At 36.4% G+C, this 23,313-nt stretch overlaps 1 protein-coding gene across 1 annotated transcript in view; it reads left to right on the top strand.

Moving 5' to 3' along the window:
* Positions 1-23,313, top strand: part of Mctp (multiple C2 domain and transmembrane region protein) — a 357,697-nt gene that overhangs the window by 289,472 nt on the left and 44,912 nt on the right. Inside the window, exon 15 of the mRNA XM_089108305.1 lies at positions 3,947-4,092. Within this exon, the coding sequence (XP_088964431.1) occupies positions 3,947-4,092 (146 nt within the window). The remainder of the gene's footprint in view (positions 1-3,946; positions 4,093-23,313) is intronic.

The following is a 23,313-nucleotide window of genomic DNA, read 5'->3' as shown; positions in this document are numbered from 1 at the left end:
TTTTCAACAATTTACTTTTGGAACAATTCTTTTCAAGTTTAATTCTGACATTAAGAAATTACCGCCATATTACCTCAATCAAAACTTGTTCTCCCAATCGCAAGATTTACATAATTATAGCACTCGACAAAAAAGAGTATCTACATTGACAAATATAGTACTGAAAGATCTAAATTTGCTTTGTTTGTGTCGATAGCTCGGTGCTAGGATGCTCACAAGGATCATATTGATAAATTTACTTCTATCCAGTTAATAAAGAGGAATCTTAAACTTCATTTAGTTCAAAATTATCTTTAATTTAGTGTCTATTTAATAAGATAAAGTTGTTTGTGTGCTTTGTTGCTCTGGTTTAATGTGGGCCTCTTCTCTATCTTCTGGTATTAATTATATTTAATATAATTAAAAATTTTGATATTTTTTATGAATTTGAAATGGCTAGCTGCTACTTTCATATTACTGTTGTGCTATTATATCTTTGAAGTTGTGTTTATCTTTGCACTGCAATGTTATTTGTTATTTTATCTTTGTCTAGGCCTAGCTTTTCGAGCTTGTCTCGCCATGGGCCTATGTCAAATATTTACATGTATTTGTGAATAATAAAATGATTGAACGTGAACTTGACCCATCCCTATCCAAGGCTCATCCTCCAAAACAAGATTCTTCCAATCACCTGCTTCTATTTGGTTACTTTAGCTAAAAAGGCTGCGGGCCGTCGGGAGAGGGCCTGATGGACTGCTGATCCACACTTCATAAACATTTACCGAAAACTTTTAAATCGAACATAAGACGGTTCTTACGTGGTATCCCGACCACACTCAAGAAGTGAAGTTAGGTTAATCATAATGAAATATACCTAAATATGATGAAAATATAATGCTTTAGTAACAAAATCATGGACAGTACAACAGAGAATTATGGAAAGCAGGCCGCCCAAAACGCATTATATTAAATACCTAAACAATTCTATATACTAAATGCTTAAATAAAATATAACTGCAATCTAGTTTATTTCGCTCAAGCTAAGCTGATTATCACCGAGTGCACACAAAGAAACCAACAGAAAAGCCGGTTTTAAACAGATCAAACATGTCAAACTTATTGAGTGTGGTCGGGATACCACGAAATAGCCATAAGCCTTAATTGTATATACAAATCGAGGTACTTGTTAATTAAAAGAAACACACCCAAGAAGTAAAGTTAGGTTAATCTTAATGAAATATACCCGTATATAATGAAAATATAACCCTTTAGTAACAAAATGAAGGAAACTACAACAGAGAATTATGGGAAGCAGGCCGCCCAAAACGCATTATATTAAATACCTAAACAATTCTATATACTAAATGCTTAAATAAAATATAACTGCAATCTAGTTTATTTCGCTCAAGCTAAGCTGATTATCTCCGAGTGCACACAAAGAAACCAACAGAAAAGCCGGTTTTAAACAGATCAAACATGTCAAACTTATTGAGTGTGGTCGGGATACCACGAAATAGCCATAAGCCTTAATTGTATATACAAATCGAGGTACTTGTTAATTAAAAGAAACACACCCAAGAAGTAAAGTTAGGTTAATCTTAATGAAATATACCCGTATATAATGAAAATATAACCCTTTAGTAACAAAATGAAGGAAACTACAACAGAGAATTATGGGAAGCAGGCCGCCCAAAACGCATTATATTAAATACCTAAACAATTCTATATATTAAATGTTTAATTAAAATATAACTGCAATCTAGTTTATTTCGCTCAAGCTAAGCTGATTATCTCCGAGTGCACACATAGAAACCAACAGAGAAACCGGTTATAAGCAGATCAAACATGTCAAATTACTGAGTGTGGTCGGGATAACACGAAATAGCCATAAGCTTTAATTGTATATACAAATCCAGGTACTTGTTAATTAAACGAAACACACCCATGAAGTGAAGTTAGGTTATTGTTAATGAAATATAACCTTCATATAACCAATAGTTTATATAATAATATAATTTGGCCTATATTTGTGCATTAGTGGGTGGGGGTGGGGGGGGGACAGTATTTGGGTATAGTTCTATCACCCGTCACTTGTCTTTATGGCTATGAAACCGGTTTTCTGATATCTAACCAAGCGGTATTCTTGAGTGCGTTTCGTTTAGTCAACAAGTACCCAAATCAAAGCTAATCCTGGCCAAGAGCTGTATTATAAATTAGAATTGTGAAGTAGAAAAACTCAATTGTACTTTGAAATTCATGTGAATTGTCTGTCATCTCTGTGGTGGACAGTAGGATCGCCCTGGAGGGTGGGATTATTTGTCCAATGTGCATACCATTTTCAGTGTAATTGTAGGCTTCTTCTAAGTTTCAGAGATAATACTGAATGATATTCCGTTGGTATTCTCTTTTATTATATTCTTCAAATTTTAATGAACACAATTGAATAAAAAATAACTGGGAGAGAAAATAAATAAAATAGAAAGAATATAATTCACCATTAAATTAAACAATTAAATTTAAGAAAATTATGTGGATTAAAATAAAACCTTTGCTCTAAGTTTTATTCCTTAACTTTGAACTTGTTGTGTTTATCTCTCAACTGTTTTTTCATCTTGTGTGGTCTTTTGGCTTGAATGAAGATATGGATTTATCAATCTATCTTGGAAATATCATTTTGAAAGATTTGTCATGCCAGGGACCTGATAAACCATAGCACCAAACTTAGAATATATCAATAAGTCTAAAGACTTAAACCCCTCTTCAAAGATTTTAGAACTGCTTTTTGAGAATTATTTTCAATGAGTGAGTTTTCCACGTCTAATTTGATCATGGGAGAAGCTTTTTTATAGATATTTTCACATAAAAGTTACTTGGCGAAGATAATCAGAAGTAATGTCAAAAAGTTTTAGTCTTGTCTCCGCAGCTCTAGCAAGGGTCTTAAGGGAAATTTGCTCTGATGAAAGTGTCATTATGCTGTTGAATTTCAGAAGCTTTTAGTTCATTTCCACGGGTTTCAAGTTTTTATATTCAGCCTAAGAAAAGGAATCCAAAGCAGATAGAGAAAAAAATCCTAAGTTTTGAAAATAATTATCTTCATCAAGTTCTCGGAATCAACGGGACGGATAAAATTACCAACTCACTCATTAGAGAGAAGATTAAACAGCCGCTCGTTATTGACACATTCATAGGCAGTCGATGGTGATATTGCGAACACATGGTTAGAATGAGCAGCAATCGCCTGCCCTATGATGTTTGCTGTTGGACTCCCCGGAATTCGACGGCGCGGACGACTGAAGGCTATACTTGGATGATGCCTTGAAAAAGACGCAGCGCTCTCAAGAACATCTCTTGATTATCTTTGGCTAAAGACGCAAAAGGGGTCATCCTGGAGAGGTATCGTTACCGCCTTTTGCGCCGACCGGTGTGGGAAGTTTAAGTCTAAGTAAGTAACTAGAGGCGGTTCTATTCAATCTTTCAGTCTTTTGAGTGACTTTATTCTAGAGTTCCGTAAATTGTTTCCACTGAGACTTAATGGAAATATCCTCAGAAATGGTGTTGTTATGTCTTTATATTTCAACAGCTCAATGAAGCTGTGATCATGAGGTCCAAAAAAGTAAAATAGCTAAGAACACTGCGTACGATTCAAACTTAATAATCAAAATTTTCAAAATTTTGTGATGTTTGGTGATCAAAAATATTTGTGTGTTAAACATGAAGTAAAAAGGTATTTGACTTGCTTATAAGTTCACGATAACCTAAGAAAGATCACTCGTTTATGAAGCACTCAAGTAAAGTTATATAAGTTTTTTAGGGTTTCCCATAATCATTCGAGTACAAAACATAGAATACCAGATAAATATGTTCATAACTTCTATCTTTGCTTGCTTTGCCGATAATTGACAGTGACATTTTGTAAAAGATGAAAATTAACTGTTTTTGTAATTCTAGTTCTCATTCTGTTTTACAGATCCGCGGAGCATTAAGAACTTTGCAGCCAAAGGAGAAAAAATACATGGATAGTAGTGAGGGCTTTAGTCGAATAATTTTCATGAGAAATGTGACAAGACTAAAGGCGGTTGGAAAAGAAATCTATTCAATTGTTCAGTTTTTTGAGTAAGTCTAAATATCGAAACTTACGGTTTTACTACTAATAGGGTGAAGTACAAGGCCGTACCCAGGATTTTTTTCGGAGGGGGTTTTACTCAAAAACAAGAATCTCGGGGTGGGGGGTGTTTTACACAAAAAAAAACAAAAAACGCATACAAAATTTGTTTGTATCCATTTTTGCTACGTTTTTCCGAGTCAGACAAACATTTCTAGGGGAGGGGGGGTTCAAACCCCCCTAACCCCCATCTGGGTACGGCCTTGGTGAAGCATGACTTTTCAGAGAAAACTCCACTACCATAGTTTCGCTGAGTAAAACTCCCAACGGAAACAAAATTCAGGAAAATGACATATATAAGAGACAAATTTCCTTTCCGAAATGCGTAAAGGATGCGTGCGTGATAAACGCAGTTACTCTGACCTCTGAGAAATAAATTATCTGTACAGTTAAAGCATTCTTAAACCTGAAAAATTTCCCTTTAAATTTTTATTTTAAGTGGTGAATTATGTATAAAACGTTTACCCTTCCACTAAAGACAGTAATCTACAAAAATCTTTTCCCTGCTGTACCAATTTTCTTCTTGAAAGTTATATTGGGCTTAGCGGGCCCGTATTTACATAGATATGATAGGCGGAATGGCAAGTAGTAAGGCTTTGGTTATTTCACACCTCAAATCCCTATCTAGCTGCTGCAAAGCCTTTTTTGGGCGTCGCTATACTGACAGAAATTTTACTTCTCAAGCCTTCCGCTAGGAGCATTCATCACGCTAATATTTTCTTGTATGTAAACGCATGTTATTAATCTGAGAGGTGAAAAAGAATCCAACCGCACATATGTCTTCTGGCCTTTTTGTCAGAGATTTGAAATAGATTTTTCTAAAAACATTTTGTTTTACGAATTTTCTAACCATTTCTTCATGAATTTTCCAGACATCTCCCAGAATATCATCTTAGAAACTCGTCCAGACTACACATGGCCAAGTTTAACCCTGACTATTTCAAGCATTCTACAAATAAACCCTACACATTTTTAATGTTTGTCTGGCAAAGTTTCTTCTTCAGTTACAAGTTTATTTCGGAGATATTTATTTGCTCCAAATATGCTAAGAGCAGGTAATTAATCAAAAGAGCGTTCTACAACATCGTACAGAGATAGCCATTTCCAAACGCTGATTCATAGAGACATGGCGGATTTTTTACGGCAAATTCTAGATCTCTTACTCATACTCTTATTTTTAATGTCACCCACCCACTCCCCCCACTAATCCGGAGGATTTTTATTTTCTTTTTGTTTAACTTCACCTTTTTTATTCCTTATTTTGTATGCTTTCAAGAGTTTTATGTTTGATTGTGGGACATATGGGCACTTTGGCATTTTTGGAAGGCATGACACTGACTTTTCAAGTTCTACGGGATCCTTCGGGGGCCTCCCCCATCACTCTATTTCAAACACTTTTGTACCACAAATATTATTTGATTTTCGTTTTACTAGTTATTCACCTTACTTCTTTTACATCTAGTTAATGTTTTTTAAGTTTTACTTCTAAACTCCTTATATTGATTATTTTTAAAATTTTTTCATGATATTGATGTTTTGTCGGGGGAGTGAGACCGAACTGGCATTTTTGGAAGTGACACCCCTCAGCTTTTCACAGCTATAGTGACCCTTCTCATCACTTTATTTCAGGGGCTTTGTAAAGTTTAAATTTTGGAAATTTTAAGGGACGTTCCTCCTACACTCTATTTCAGGCAAATATGGACCGGAAATCCTTTTTTTACTAGGCATTACACTTATTTTCTTATACAGATTTGTACACTCCTAAAACACCATAATGATAACAAATCTTTATTTTATTATGTTTTCGTACAACTGATGTCTTTTTTTAACTTTCCAGACCTACAGGAGCCCTTCACAGTGAATTTTGGACCGCAAAACAAGTCTTCTCCTTCTTTAACATTCCAATTATTTAACAGGGCTTTTCCCATCCCTCTTGTTCATGTACTTTAGGACCCCAAATCTTATTCTTTTTTCTTTTACTAGTCATAACCATTCTTTTTTTTTTACAAATTCGTACATTCCTTTAGCACCACAATAATTAAAAATGTTTATTTTTACTATTAGCTCCAATAATTCATGCTCTTCTATGACCTTTCCAGAGCTACAGGAGCCCTCCGTTATGACTTTAGTACCGCAGTACAAGTCCTCTCTTTCTTTGACAGTTCCAGACCTAAAGGGCCCTCTCCCCCCCCATTACACTATTTCAGGGACTTCTGGACCGCACATCCTATGCCACATTCGTTTACTAATCACTAGCAATTTCTTACATTTCCCTATACTGGTTTAATACCATAATGGAAAAAAATCTTTATTTTATTATTTTTGAACAATTCCTGTCCTTACATGTCATTTCCAGACTTAGGGGAGCCCTCACCCCCCCCACACTCAATTTCACGGACGTTTGGACCTCATATCATGCTCAACGTCCTTTTATTGCTCTTTTACATTGTTTTTTCTTAATAGTCTTCAATAGTCCTAATTTTTCTTTGATAGTCCTAATCTTAAAAATAAAAGAATCGTGACAAAAAACTGCAAAATAACATTTTAATGAAACAATATCACGTACGATATTGCATTTTATTAATAGTGATCAAAGTCGGATGTTAAGAATGCCTTCCATTAAATAATTCACCAAGTTCTCTCTTGACAAGGCACTTATTATCTTGTTTTAATTCGTAACCAGTGCAATGTTCAGTATTCTATTTTGAGTCATACACAATGTTTATTGCGGTTTCACCTAAAAGCTCATTAACCTTTTTGTCATCGTTATTATTAAATTCAAAGAGTGAATCTATTGCTACACCATCAATAGCACTATTCACGTCCGCAAGCGCTACGCTTTTCACCAATTGTCACCTTTTTACACCTTTTTATTTTACTTGAGATTTCATGGTCAATTATTACATTATTTTTTACATAGGTTGCAGCTCCGACATTTTGATAAAATATGGCTTATGACATTGCTACAGCACTATGCCTGTCTTCTTTTTGGATTCTTTTGAATGCTAATACCGGAAGAATGACAATACGATTTATCAGTCGGTAGAATGTTACCAGAACCATAAGCAAGAAGTTTGCCATTGTCGTCAACAATAAGTTTTAGGCTTGCATTATCCTTGATCAATAATTTCTCTGGAGATGTTACTCTTGAATGTCCTCCATTCTGCCGTCTGAATTGTTTCGATGCCCCAAAGGAATTTAATTTCTGACTTTCGTGATAAAGCACACATACATTTCCCATAAGGTCATCATTTCTGCTTGTTTCGTAGTTCAAGTATTCGTCTTTGTGAGCATTCAGTGCTGAAATAACTCTATCATCTACACACTCTTTTTTGGGTAATCCATATCTACTCTTCTATTGTTTCTCTCATTGCTGTTTGCAAATTAACTCACGACCTGAAAAAAAAATTCTTTTTATTCCGGATGCCTGTTTAAGGTGAACCCCTATTGATTCCTTAGAGAGACGGTGGTTCAATGATTAAATCTAATGGTACACCATCAACAGCACATGAACGGGATTTTTTAAACGCTTATTTCTTTAAAACAAAATAAAAATTAAACACTTATTTCTAAGAAAAAAGCCAACTTTATCGCCAGTGCGGTGTCGTGACAGGCTAGCTTTTCGTGGTTGTTTGGTTCCTTGGGGTTATTAAATAAAAAAAAAGTTTTTTTTAACTGAAAGTAAGGAGCGACATTAAAACTTAAAATGACTAGAGATTATTTCGTATATGAAAGGGCTGTCCCCTCCTCAACGCCACACACTTTACGCTAAAGTTTTTTATTGTTTTAAAAACTAAAGTTGTGAGACAGAGTCAAACTTTAGCGTAAAGAGCGCGGCGTTGAGGAGGGGACAGCTCCTTTCATATACGGAATAATTTCTGTTCGTGATAAGTTTTAATGTCGCTTCTTACTTTCAGTTAAAAAAAACTTGTTTATTTTATTTAATTTCTGGACGTTTTTTAATTAATGCAGCTTTGATTTTGGCTCACAGTACATGGATAATAAAAACGAAATTTGTATATTAATTTTACTTTTTTTGGCTAAATGACTTTCTTGAAATTTTGATCCGACGTAACTTACAAATTAACTTACGTAAAGAACTTCTATATTCATATATTTTTATTACGTATATTACGTTCGCCCGCTAGTCAATGCCTTGCTCTTTACGCTAAAGTACAAATTTTGTTCCAATTCCTTATGAATGACCCCATAACCACAAAGGCCGTTAATTAGAATAAATAACTTTGATGAAAGTGCAAAAAAACTTTAGCGTAAAAAGCGAGGTAATGACAAGGGGGCGAACACAATCATATAATTAATAATATCTGTTCGTTTTAAGTTTTGATGTTCCTTACTTTCAGTTGAAAAAATGTTTTGTTTTTTTTTGTTTAATTTCTGATCGTTTTTTTTTAAATAATGCTGGGAAATCTGGCGCCCCTTCATTGCAATGTCCCTTCCTCCGTGAAAATCTCCTCCATGGAAAGTTCCTCCTACGTAACCTCCAACCCACCCACCCGCCAACTACCAGAAAAAAACCCCTGAAAACTTCTGTATACTTCCCAATAACCAATACTACATGTTAACATTGGGCAAAGTTCATAACTTGCAGACCTTACCCCGGGACTTTGGGGGATTAAGTCACCCTCAAAGACATAGCTATTGTATTTTTAGACCATGCTGAACAAAATGGCTGTCTCAAAATTTTGATCGGGTGACGTTGGGAAAAAATGAGCCTGGGAGGGGGCCTAGTTGCCCTCCATTTATTTGGTCACTTAAAAATGGCACTAGAACTATTAATTTCCGTTCGAATGAACCCTCCTGCGATATTCTAGGACCACTGGGTCGGTACAATCACCCCTGGAAAAAAAAAACATTCATCCATGTTCTTTCTTTGATGCGCTGAATCTGAGGGTTCTTTGATACATTGAATCTGATGGTGTGATTTTCATTAAAGTTCTATTACTTTTAGGGGGTGTTTACCCCTTTTTTCGAAAATAAAGCGAATTTTTTTCAGGCGCGTAACTTTTGATAGGTAAGGCTAAACTTGATGAAACTTATATCTTTGAAATCAGCATGAAAACCTAATTTTTTTTTATGTATCTATTGGTATCAAATTCCACTTTTTAGAGTTCCGGTTACTATTGAGCCGGGTCGCTCCTTACTTACAGTTCGTTACCACGAACTGTAGTCTCACCCCACCCCCCTCAAATTAAGTTCAAACACCTCACTACAGGAAACAACAAAAAAGAGGAAAATTAAAGAACAAAACCTCATTATTCGTCACGTTTCGCACGCCATCCCTCCGACCCTATAATAGATTAAAATTCGATTTTCTATCGGAACCGCGCACCTAGCTGATTTAAAAATGCACTTTGGAACCAAACTATAAGACTCTTTATTGTTTATTAAATTAAAAAAAACAAGTTTTTTAAACTGAAAGTAAGGAGCGACATTAAAACTTAAAACGAACAGAAATTATTCCGTACATGAAAGGGGCTGTCCCCTCCTCAACGCTCCGCTCTTTGCGCTAAATTTTTTTATTGTTTTAAAAAATAAAGTTATGAGACAAAGTCAAACTTTAGCGTAAAGAGCGAGGCTTTGAGGAGGGGACATCCCCTTTCATATACGGAATAATTTTTGTTCGTTTTAAGTTTTAATGTCGCTCCTTACTTTCAGTTTAAAAAACTTGTTTTTTTTTTTTAATTTCTGATCGTTTTTTAGTTAATGCAGCTTTTATTTTGGCTCACCGTCATTGAATAAGTAAACAAAATTTGCATAAAAATTTTACTTTTCTTTTGCTAAATGGATGTCTCTAAATTTGGTTATGACGTAATTTACAAATTACTTACGTAACTAACTTCTATATTCGTATATTTTTCTTCTAGCAAAAAATACAAAATTGCAGATTTTTGCAGATATGAGCTTGAAACCTATATAATAGGATTTTCTAATATCCTTAATCTGACGGTGTGATTTTCAATAAAATTATTTCACTTGTAGGGGATGTTTCTCCCCTCTGTAAAAAATCGGGTAAATTTTCTCAGGCTCGTAGCCTTTGATGAGTAATACTAAACTTAATAAAATTTATAGATTTAGAATTAGCATTATAAACCCATTCTTTTGATACATTTATTGACATCAAAATTCCGTTTTTAAAAGTTTCGATCACTATTGAGCCTTATCACTTGTTGTTTTTTATCGTTTTTTTTTATTACGTATATGTTATTACGTATATAAGGGGGTTCTCCCCTTAGTCAATACCTCGTTCTTTACGTAAAAAGTTAAAAACAAATTTAATTCACAAACCCTTTAATCACAAAGGCCGTTTAGTTAGAATAGATAGCTCTTTTGAAATCACTAAAAAAAACTGTAGCGTAAAGAGCGAGGTATTGACTTGGGAGAGAACCCCCTCATATACGTTATAATTTCTGTTCGTTTTAAGTTCTAATGTTGCTTCTTATTTTCAGTTGAAAAAAACTTGTTTTTTATTAATTTAATTTCTTATCGTTTTTAAAATAATGCTTGGAAATCCGGCACCCCCTTCATAGAAATGTCCCTCACCCCAAAGAAACTACCTCCACAGAAAGATTCTCCCGAGTAACCCCCTCCTCCAGCCCCATCCTCCAGAAAAAAAAATCCTTCCTGAAAATGTTTGTATACTTCCCAATAACCAATAAATAATGCTGGCAAGTCCGGCTTCCCCTTCATGGCAATTTCCCTTCCCCCATGAAAACTTCCTTCATGGACAGATCCTCCAACATAACCCCCGACCCCCCCCCCCACTACCCTAAAAAAAACCTTCTTAAAACTTCTGTATACTTCCCAATAACCGATACTATATGTTAGCATTGGGTAAAATTCATAACTTTCAACCCTCCCCCCAGGGACGTCGGGAGATTATGTCATCCTAAAAGACTTAGTTATCATATTTTTGATCCTGTTGAACAAAATGGCCATCTCAAAATTTTGATTGGGTGACTTTGGGAAAAATGAGCGTTGGAGGGGGCCTAGTTGCCCTCCATTTTTTGGTCACTTAAAAAGGGCACTAGAACATTTCATTTCCGTTCCCATGAGCCCTCCCACAAAATTCTAGTACTACTGGGTCGATACGATCACCCCTGGGAAAAAAAAACAAACAAAAAAACAAATAAACACGCATCCGTGATCTTTCTTCTGGCAAAAAATGCAAAATTCCACGTTTTTGTAGATAGGAGCTTGAAACCTCTATAGTAGGGTTCTCTGATAAGCTGAATATGATGTTGCGATTTTCATTTAGGTTCTATAACTTTTAGAGGGTCTTTCCCCCTATTTTTGAAAATCAGCCAAATTTTCTCAGGCGCGTAACTTTTGATGGGTAGCACTAAACTTGATGAAAGTTATATATTTGAAATCAGCATTGAAATTTGATTCTTTTGATGTATCTATTGGTATCAAAAACCCGTTTTCTAGAGTTTCGGTTACCATTGAGCCGGGTGAGCCGGGAACTTTTACTTCCCAAAGCTGCCGATAGGGGCTCGTGTCACTATTTTCGTGTCACAATCGTGTCACGATTGTTTGTGTCACTATTTTCCCTGTGCGGGCCGCTTTTTTAGTTCTCAAACCTTCTGTCAGGGGGTTCATAGCGCTTGTGTCGCTATACTAGCTGCTTTTCAGAGGGTCAATCCCTCCATGGTGTTTTAACCGACTATTATGTGCATTTTAATATTTGGTCTTTTTTAAGGGGGGACTCTCTATACCCCTTTTGTGAGATCCAGGGTATAAGAGGTGGAAATTCGAATTTCTGAGATTCCAAGATTTAACATTACATTTCATGTTTCGTCATGTTTATTCATGATTTAATCCATAAATAACCCCCCGCTGAGAATTCATTCAATAAAGGGGATATTTAAAACCAAGTTCATACACCTTACTACAGGGAAACTCCAAAAAAGGAAAACTAAAGAATGAGCCCTCCTTATTAGGCACGTTTCGCGCCTCACCCCTCCAATTCTATAGGCCAGTGAAGTTGGTGTTGTGTTCCAACGCTACGGGTTTAAAAAATTCTTACTTAGAAGTCCCAAGCTAGCTGAAAAAATTGGAAATTAACTACTTTATTCATAAAATAGAAAGCTTGACCTGAAACCTTATCAGAAAGATGATAAAACGAGAAATGAAACAGTACTTAAAAAAATTAAACACTTGATTTTTTTAAAACAAAAGAAATGAAAAATTAGTTTTTGAAACCAAAAAATTAAACACTTGGTTCTTTTAAAAACGAAAAAATGAAACAATAGTTTAAAAAAAAATAAACTCTGGATTCTTTAAGCACAAAAACGAAAAAGACCTTCTTAAAAAGACCATTTTAGCACCATAGCGGTGTTTTGCTAGAGGCCTGTCACGATGCCGCATCCATCCGGTCCTTACCGGCCCCTTCTTCACCCCTAACGCATGCTGCACCCTGCGTGTTGACCCGTATTGCCACCTAGCGTTTCGTAGTTGGAATTATTGTAGTTTGAATTATTGCACTTGACCTTTGACAAGAAGATAAGCTTCACTGTACTGAATTGCAACTCTCCAAGTCGCAAACGAGTCCGACTTAAAATCTCTCTAAAGAAAGATGAAATTGCAAGGCTACTGGATAGAATTGTACTAACTAGGAAAGCAGCCATGCAAGGTGCCATCGCCTCACCTTTTAAAATTTCAATATTTATGCTTTTGATGCTCAAGACCAGCGTTAGACGTCTTTCTGCCCTCAGTATCTTCTAAGTCACTTATGCTGATGACATTTGACTGATGACGGAAGGCCCACTTCCTGATAAAATTGTACTCGGAAATTCCAAAATCTTTGGCTCACCTCGTCCTAGCATCCGTCTGTAGTTCTTAGCTCATCTAGCAGCCTGTGAGGTAGATTGAGAGGCAGAATTATTATAAATAAAACCTCCGTACTTTAAAAACCTTATATTTGTGAACGCCCTTAACTTAAGCTTAAGGGTCGACCTAATCTATTGTATTTTGGTTTACATGATACTATATGATACGAAGTTTACTGCGTAAGAGTCTAGCGAGCCATGACATAAAATAATAATAAATAAGTGTACATCCTGTTAGTATAAATAGTTTTACGTAAGAACTAGCCTACAACCCCTTAGAATACTCAACATGATCAATACCTACCTTGGGGTGTATATAAAATTCAATCCCAGTCACACTATTCAGCGACTGCTTGTTACATTTCTCCTTATTAATAATATAATATTATTTCCTATTATAATATTATATATAATATTCCCTAAATCCTTTAATGTTTCACATAAACGCACCGAATAAAATAACCGGTTTGCTTATTGCTTACCCTGTATCTAATAACAAATATTTAATGCAGATAGCTCATTCTATAGACAATCAAACAGTTCGTGGTAACGAGCTGTAAGTAAGGGGCGACCCGGCTCAATAGTAACCAAAACCCTTAAAAATGGAATTTTGATACCAATTGATACATCAAAAGAATCAGATTTTAATACTGATTTCATATATGTAAGTTTCATCAAGTTTAATCTTACCCATCAAAAGTTACTAGCCTGAGAAAATTTGGCTGATTTTTGAAAAAAGGGGGAAACACCCCCTAAAAATTATAGAATCTTAATGAAAATCACACCACCATATTCAGCGTACCATAGAACCTTACTGCAGAAGTTTCAAGCTCCTATCTACGAAAATATGGAATTTTCCATTTTTTGCCAGAAGAAAGATCACGGGTGCGTGTTTATTTGTTTTTGTTTTGTTTTTCACCTGGGGTTATAGTATCGATTTAGTTGTCCTAGAATATCATGGGATGGCTCATTGGAACGGAAATTAAAAAGTTCTAGTGCCCTTTTTAAGTGACCAAAAAGAATAGAGGGCAACTAGGCCCCCTCCCACGCTCATTTTTTTCAGAAAGTCACCCGATCAAAATTTTGAGATATTCATTTTGTTCAGCATGGTCGAAAATATTATAACTATGTCTTTTAGGATGACTTAATCCCTCGAAGCCCCCAGGAGGAGGGCTGAAAGCTATGAACTTTACCCAATGTTAACATAGAGTATTGGTTATTGGGACCAATAGTGACAGGGAAAATAGTGACACAAACAATCGTGACACGATTGTGACACGAAAATAGTGACACGAGCCCCTATCGGCAGCTTTGGGAAGTAAAAGTTCCCGGCTCACCCGGCTCAATGATAACCAAAACTCTAGAAAACGGTATTTTGATACAAATAGATACATCAAAAGAATTGGATTTTAATGCTGATTTAAAATATATAAGTTTCATCATGTTTAATCCTACCTATCAAAAGTTACGCGCTTGAGAATATTTGGCTGATTTTTGAAAAAAGGGCGAAATAACCCCTAAAAGTTATAGAACCTGAATGAAAATCACACCATCATATTCCGCGTATCAGAGAACCCTACTGTAGAGGTTTCAAGCTCCTATCTACAAAAATGTGGAATTTTGCATTTTTTGGCAGAAGAAAGATCACGGGTGCGTGTTTATTTTTATTTATTTTTTTCCCCAGGAGTGATCGTATTGATCCAGTGGTCCTAGAATATCGGGATAGGGCTCATTCGAATGGAAATTAAAAATTCTAGTGCCCTTTTTAAGTGACCAAAAAAATGGAGGGCAACTAGGCCCCCTCCAACGCTATTTTTTTCCCAAAGTTACATGATCAAAATTTTGAGATAGCCATTTTGTTCAGCATGGTCGAAAATATTATAAGTATGTCTTTTTAGATGACTTAATCCCCCAAAGTTCCCGGGAGGAGGGCTGAAAGTTATGCACTTTACCCAATGTTAACATATAGTATTGGTTATTGGGAAGTATACAGTACAGACGTTTTCAGGAGAGATTTTTCCTGGTAGTGGGGGGGGGGGTCGGGCCGGGACGTACGCAGGGGGGCCTCCGGTCCCGCCCCCCCCCCCCCGAAATCTCACGATTTTTTCATTTTCCCATAATTTTCTGTTTTTTCTCACAGAATAATAGGTTTGAAGGATTTGCCCCCCCCCCGAAACAAATTCCTGCGTACGTGCCTGGGGTCGGGGGTTAAGTAGGAGGATCTTTCCTCAACGCCTTGCTCTTTACGCTAAAGTTTGACTTTCTCACAACTCTATTTTTTTAAACAATAAAAAACTTTAGCGGAAAGAGCGAGGCGTTGAGGAGGGGACAGCCCCTTTCATATACAGAATAATTTCTGTTCGTTTTAAGTTTTAATGTCGCTCCTTACTTTCAGTTAAAAAAACTTGTTTCTTTTATTTAATCTTTTATTTAACAGTTAAAAAAACTTGTTTCTTTTATTTAATCTTATTACTAAGATGATTTATGAGAGAAAAAGACATTCTCTATAGACTAGTAATCTATTACTGACCAGGAACAGAAGGCTCATATAAATTACAAGTCTCTATCAACAGTAGCATGTTATAAATTATTAAAGTTTTTCCAAGACAAGTTTCCAAATTAAAATCATCATAAAAAAATATGTAGAGACGTTATTTGCCAAGTTAAATGTTGATAATGATAGAGGTAATGTGAAAAATACACTTTTGTCTTTTTCTGGACAAACGTTATTTTTCAGTAACTATTAAAGTATAACTGATGTTTCTTCATTACGATTGATCTTCTGGTCGTTTAACTATCCTGTACTCTCTTCTTTTCCAATTAAATTAAAAAACAAGTTTTTTCAACTTAAAGTAAGGAGCAACATTAAAACTTAAAACGAACTGAAACTATTACGTATGTGGGGAGGGTTGCCCCTCCTCGACACCTGGCTCTTCGCACTAAAGTTTTTAAGTACTTAAAAAAAAAATTCTGTCGTTCTTAAAGAATTGGGACAAGATTCAAAGTTTAGCCCTAAAGAGCAAGGTTTTGAAGAGGGGGTTGCCCCCCTCACATACGTGATAATTTTTGTTCGTTTTAAATATTGATGTTGCTCCTTACTTTCAGCTGATTTTTTTTTAATTTAATTTCTTATCGTTTTTAAATGATGCCAGGCAACCCGGCTCAACCTCCACAGATTAAATCTCCCCTCCCCACGGAAAGATCCTTTATGCAATTCAATTCCGCTGAAATTCTACTCCGGATCTCCACAAGCTATGCTTCTTGGGATCTCTAGCGCCTAAGTGTACTTATGTAATTATTTTAGTAATTAATACATTGAATTGAATTGACAATTTCCCGTAGCTTCTCAACGCCTAAAATTGAGTCGAAATCAGCCCCCCACAAATAAAAAGAATTTCGTATAGGAATTCTGGCCAATTCCTCCAGTGTAAAGTTTATCGAGAAAATTTTGTCCCTCAGGAGCTTCCCTCCTCATGGAAAATTTTTCCCGTAGAAAATCTTCCTAAGAGAAAATTCAAATCCCCCCTCCACTCAAAAAATGTATGTATGCTTCCTAATAACAAATACCATACGTAAATGATGGGCAAATCTTATAACTTTATGACCGTTCCCGAGTGGCTGTGAGGGGTTATGTTATCTCAAAATTTTGATCGGACGAATTTGGAAAAAAAGGTGTGGAAGGGGACCTAGTTGCCCTCCAACCTTTTTGGTCCCTTAAAAAGGACACTACAACTTTTAATTTTCTTTCAAATAAGCCCTATCCCGATATTCTGGAACCATTGAGTCAATACGATCTCCCTAGGGGAAAAAAACAAAAGCACACAAATAAACATGCTTCCGTGAGCCTTCTTTTGGCAAAAAACACAAAATTCCACTTTTTTGGCATATAGGAGCTTGAAAACTCTACAGCAAGTTTCCCTATTACGCTGAATCTGATGGTGTGATTTTCATTAATATTGTTTGACTTTTAGGGGCTGTTTCCCCCTTTTTCAAAAATCAAGCAAAGTTTCTCAGGCTCGTAGCTTTTGATGGGTAACACCAAACTGAATAACTGTGATGTATTTGGAATCTGCATAATAATCTGATTCTTTTTATGTATGTATTGGTATGAAAATTACGAAAAGTTGATAAAACTTTTAGATTAATAAAAAACAAAACAGTTTTTTTCAACTGAAAGTAAAGAGCAACATTAAAATTTGAAACGAACAGAAACTACTCCATGTATAAAAGGCACTGCCCCCTCCTTAATACCTCACTCTTGACGCTAAAGTTTTTATTACTATAAAAGCTTATTGTTCTAGCTAAACAGCCCTTATGCTTAGAAGTCGTTTTTAAAGAGTTATGGTAAAGGGTCAATCTTTAGCGTAAATAGCGGGGTACTGAGGAGGGGGCAGTCCTTTTCATATACGGAATAATTTCTGTTGGTTTGAAGTTTTAATATTGTTGCTTGCTTTCAGTTGAAAAAAAAACTTTTTTTTTGATTTGAATTTCTGATTGTTTTTAAAATAATTAACAACACAAAAACGACTGTGAAAGACTATTAATAAGAACGATAATGTTTCAAAGCACTGAAAACCAGCCCACTTGCTACAAAACACTAATGTTGTGTGTAACAGAAGTTAATGACACTTCTTTTTAGCTCTATGTCTCTCTTCCAATGCTTGACTTGCAGCTGTGTAAGAAGTTTCTTAACTTAGCGCAGTCCATATATGTTGCTAAGAGAGTAAATGGTTACTATCACATCGGATGTGACAGCAGTCAATAATGCTTTGGCTTTTACTGCAGTTGTGTATTCTGTCCAGATGCTGATGATCTCATGTTATTCCACAACTTTAGGGGGGTCTACCTTAAACTGCATGAAGGAGTCGTGCCTTTCAATCCAGTGCGTTTCGTGCATGCCAGTTAGCTGTTCTTTCATCACTCTGGTCAAGACATAATTGTACTTTTTAGAAGCACAAAAAAAGATCATCTCTTTTATAATCCCGATGGAGTTTCTAGACAGAAGAAGTTTTGACATGGAAATAGTCAGAGCATGATTGAAGCTTGAACAGCACAAGCCGTTTTTTGTTACCTTTTTAACTTCTTTAACAGCAAAACAATGTTCTGAAGCCATCATAACTTCCGTCCGATCCGTCAGTGCCTATGCTTACACAATTTAGCAAGTCAAGCCTAAGAGATCGAAGAAAATTCAACTTGACATTTTTTCGTGTTTCCCCTTTAATGATCAGTTCAAAGTTTCCAATGCTTTCAATTCAATTCAATTCAAACTTTTTATTTCCTCCGAATACGAAGAGTAAAATTTAAAAATAACCACTAATCAACAGGCCATAAAATTCTTTGAAACCATATAACAATAAGTAAGCAAAGGCCTTCAATCAAACTTACCACACAAATTAACACTTCATTCAGTAATCAATAAATTAACACTTAAAATCAACACTTCACAAATTAACGCTTCATTTAATAATTAATAAATAAAAAAAAATTCAAATTAAGCTTCATGCGCAGCTTTATATAAATTATTAGAAAATAGAGGTAATTTAGATAAAAATTTCTTTTGCTTTTTCTCCAAAACATCAACAGGGTTTTTTATTTCATATGTATTTAATAAAAAAGTATTTGATTCAGATTTAGAAAAGCGGCAAAGGAACTTAGAAAAATTAAAAAAAAGGCGGTTTTACATGCGCAATATTACTAATTCTAAAAAACGGGACAAGCGATGACAAGAGTAAAATCTGAGGCAAAGCGACAGTATTATATACCCGAGCCAGTGATTTTCGAGAAAGAAGATCGCGAAGACAAATTACTTGTTGTTAAAGTTTGTCCATAAGGCACACCAAGATATAAAAAAGATTCCAAAGGTTTTAAAATACTATCATAAATACGAACAGAAATTTCTGAATTAACTAGATCATTAGCCTTAGGACCAAGAATTAAAATTTCCAAGTAACATTTTTCGTGTAAGTCTGAAAACCAACGAAATTTTCACGTTTTGTGCAGTTGTAATTGTAGCAAAGGGAATACAAGTAGTTGTACCCGAGAGGTTAACAACTGGGCATTTTGAGGGACACCTGGAGGCATGAGGCCCGGAGGCACGCCGGAGGCATTAAAAATGGACAGGGAAGGAAACTTACAAAATATTCCAAAGTGTGCAATATGTAAATATATACAGCTTGCCTGTTATTTGTTATCTGTCGAATATTTCAGCACCGTCAAAAGCGATCTTTTAAAACTTGGAAAAAAACATTTACGGGTTTATTTGGCAAGGAAAAGAACCCCCAAGACTGAAAACAACTGATATGTACCTAAATAAGAAGAACGGAGGACTGCAAGTTATTGATATTCATGCAAAAACTAGGTAACCCTACGACGGCACTGACGGTGTCACTTTTTCCTATTACGCATGCAGCGTTGCCACCAGCTCAAAAATAAAATTCCAATTTTTCTTCAAAAAAAAAAATCCCGAAATTTCAAAAAAAAATCCCGGAACACGGTTTTTAAGTTATACAACATGAGCTGCGCGGTGATGAAGTAAAAAGCAAGGTGCGAAATTCAAAGTACCGTGAAACGTGGTTTCTAGTTGTAACTAACAACTGATTGTCAATATTCATAGTATTATTTCGACGTGAAAACGTTCTGGTGGATTAGTAGGATCTACGACAAATATTTTAGGCCAAAACAATTCGCCAGAGTTCCGAAAATACGTGCCTACGCATCCACGTTTCACCATTATTTGAATTTCCCGCCCAAGAATTGACGTCACGCTTCGCAGCCCTATTCAATATCGCTTGGCCAGCGGTAAAAGTTGCCTTTTATCACGTCTTCAAACGCCCCTTTCCCTTTTATCATACCTGCTTTTCTGTTTAGTGGCTGTGCCAAGACGCATCCTCGGATCTCGGATTCTTAATTGTACTAAAAAAAAAAAGGAATCTGCTGCTTTGACACGAAAGAATCCGGAAGAAACACAGGTCCCTTTTTCCCGAATGTACTTAGAATCCAACTTTCTTGGTGTTAAACCTAGGCCTTTGGGTATTTGAAGAGAAAACTGTAAAGCAACAGTCAGAACAACTGTTACTACCGAGTTATTATTAAAAAGCGCTAAGTAAAGCAACCAACTAAAAAAAATAACTAGTTTCTAAGATATTTATTGGTAAGTTTCAGCAATCATCTCGATAATCACAGCTCAAATGACAACCCTAAGAAACTGGACAAATGAGCTTCAGTAAATCAAACTAAGCTCGGTTAGCACAAGTATAAACACTAAGTCTTCTACTACTAAGTCTTCTACTAAGCATAACAAGTTTTCCGATGGTATTCATCGCTTCCGCTGCCCTAGATCTCGGAATGCATTCGAGACTCATAAAATTATATCAAGAACTCATGCGAATGGGGGACGAGGGGCAGACGCACTTGAGCTGGAAGGACCAGCCCCTTCATGGGTGGCCTCCTCGTCCGTAGGAGACATGGTTCAAGATTCTGTTCAGTTCTGTGCCCTCATACACGTCGGTATTAAGGTTATTTTTGGTTTTTTGTTGATGGGTTGGTTTTATTTTGTTTTTTTTTGTTGATTAAGGTTGGTCTTAAAAAGGGCTGAAAAAAAAGAAAAAAAAAAGAAGGAAAAAAGTTCCAAAGCAAGAATGGGTTTCTTGTGGACGGAGGACGCCCAGTCTACGGGAGAGCAAATAGTTTTTTTGTGTTAAAAAATTTTAAAGTTGTAAGAGTAAGCCTTTTGGAAGACCACCTTTAAAATTCGAATTCGTATTAGTGAAAACTGAAGGATATGAATTTTAAGAAATTGAAGTAAAAATGCCACCGGAAAAGCGTCTCCTAGAGGGGGAAGGACACCCTGGAACGGGGGGAGCGATAGATATTTGGCAAGAAAAAAGTTAAATGGTTGTGGGCCTTCATGTCCACTAATACATTGACTGGTATATAATATTTTTTTTTTTAAGTTTAGGTGATATGATAGTGTATAAATTTGTAATATTTATATGTTTTTGTATTAAAATATCACCGAGTAGAGAGGAGGATGGGAGGGAAAAAAAAAAATAACAACTACCTCTGAAAAATGTTAAACAAAATTCTTTCTGTTGACATACAGAACATGGCGGCGATGGTGGTGGTTCTGGTCTTGAGGTCAGTTTTGGGTTTAGGTGCCATTTTTAACATGATGATTGCGATGCTGACTAGACATCAAAAAAGTGGAACCCTTTCTTCTGTATAAATGAATTCAGATTTGTGAAGACGTCTGAGTCAAAGCCAAAGACAATGTTGGTGCCGATTTCCATAGAAACGGGTTCTGCTGAATGCATGATATACAGGCTGGAGTCACAGTAACCCTGGTTTACCAATGTGGCTGTTAATGTGAGATCAACATTCAGCCGGAACCACTAGCACAGAATTCCTATGTCGTCAGGGAACGGCATCGCCATATTCTGCGTGTCAACAGAGTGGCATCTTCGCCCAGACAAGTAGCCAAACTGTATGACCCGCCCAACTAATACTCTCTTTCCCCTGCCAACCGGTCTGTAAACGCACCATTCACCGATACGCAATTCCGATTTGACACCAATCTCTGCATTGGTTTAGGGTGACTCACGTAGCCCTATTCTTTGGCCCTAGACCCTCACCCGTTGTAATCGGTCACTACTGAGCGTCTCAGAGCTTCTCCTCAGAAGCCACAACAGCGTGGATTTTTTTATTGGTGTTATGGAGCCGTCAGAAGTCTTGACAAGACAAAACCTAGAATTCTTCATGTTCGTCACCGGCTCACTAACCCAATTTTTCTCAACTTGGTGTTTCACACATTGAGCAATCACTGGCAAATCTTCAAAGATGCCGTCACTTTCCGAGCCCGATTCAGTGTCAGTCGCGAAAGCCTTTTCCTGCTTATCGGACAGAGTATTTTCCTCTGAGTCATCGTCTGAGTCACTGTCGTGAAGTACAGAAAGACGAACATTCGGTACTTGGTGACCGAAAGCAGAAAGTACGTCGTCGGGTATTAAGGCTTTCATTATTCGCTGGCTTTCAATACGAGCTCGCCCTAGCTCGAGCTTGATTTCATCGTCCCCGGGCAAAGAAAAATCGGAACTAACAGACACAACACCAATGGATCTAACTCGCTTGGACTTGGGCAAGGACAACTGTTCATTAGAATATTGAGCTTCAAAATCCGTTATACTTTCATATCGACGAATTCGATGCAGAAGTTGGAGGAACGAAAAGTTTATTACAGTACTGTAAGTGCTGGTTTCAGACCGCATCTTCCTAAAAAAATCTTCACACGGTTGGCTATTCATGTCGGAGAGTTTGAAAAGACGTTCGAGCCCAAGCCGTTTGAATCGACGAATGAGAAGCACTAGGGAATGCATATTTATCTCTAGGCAATGGTAAAGGTTTGTGGTAATAAAATTCTCGTTCAAAGCATAATGTCCACTTTTTAGGACCCAGGATCTCCAATGTCGAACGCAGTAAACAACATGACCAAGTAAAGATAACCTCTCAAGAGGAGAACGTTTGCCGTCGTAAAAAACGCGCCCTACGCTTTGCATAAGCAGAAAATAAAATTGTGTTCCTTCGCTTCCAGGAACACATTGTTTCAGGTGCGCTTCCGTGCCGGAGGTACAGAGGCATAGGCATAGACTCAAAGGGCAGGACATATGTTCCGGTCGGTTTTTAGCCCCTCGGTTGTACCTTGTGTGACACATCCTTTGTCTCATCAACAACCACACTGTAGAACTTAACAGAATGAATTCGTGTAAGAATTTCTTTAAGAATCTCTTTTGAACAACATTCAATAAGTTCATTCTGAAATATTTTGCTTATGTAAGTAGCATTTGCACCTGAGCTTGCCATTTGTTGTTTAAAGTGATACTTAAAAATTTCTTGAAAGTTCTCTTTGTTTCTCAACGGGTCCTTTTCCGTCAATAATGTTCTATTATCCATGGGCTTCACTTTACTAACGTTTGCAATTCATTAGAGCGTCCAGCCCCTCGGAAGTTAAAACAAAACACAACGTTTACAAAACAAGTTTCTAGTCTGGTTTGAAAATACTAGGCAATAAATTCCTCCTATCCAGTGCGATTGGAAAATATCTTTTCGTCCCTGCCCTACTTCCTATTATCTTAATGGGGTAAGCTGTAGTTAGACGACGGTTTTTAAAGCAATTCATATTGCAGATGATAATCAAATATTTCTATTTTATCGATATGGCTTCCCATATCATTTTCGCTGAAAAACCCTTGTGTCTTTGGACTTTGTGTTAGAGGTGGGGCTACAAATTTGAGTTAATGCTACTGACGGATCTCGCGCAATCTCACTATC

The sequence above is a fragment of the Artemia sp. Qi Xiang Cuo genome, chromosome 2 (genome assembly GCF_049724085.1).
Source record: "Artemia sp. Qi Xiang Cuo chromosome 2, ASM4972408v1, whole genome shotgun sequence".
NCBI lineage: Eukaryota > Metazoa > Arthropoda > Branchiopoda > Anostraca > Artemiidae > Artemia > Artemia sp. Qi Xiang Cuo.
This window is presented reverse-complemented; position numbering and strand designations above follow the sequence as displayed.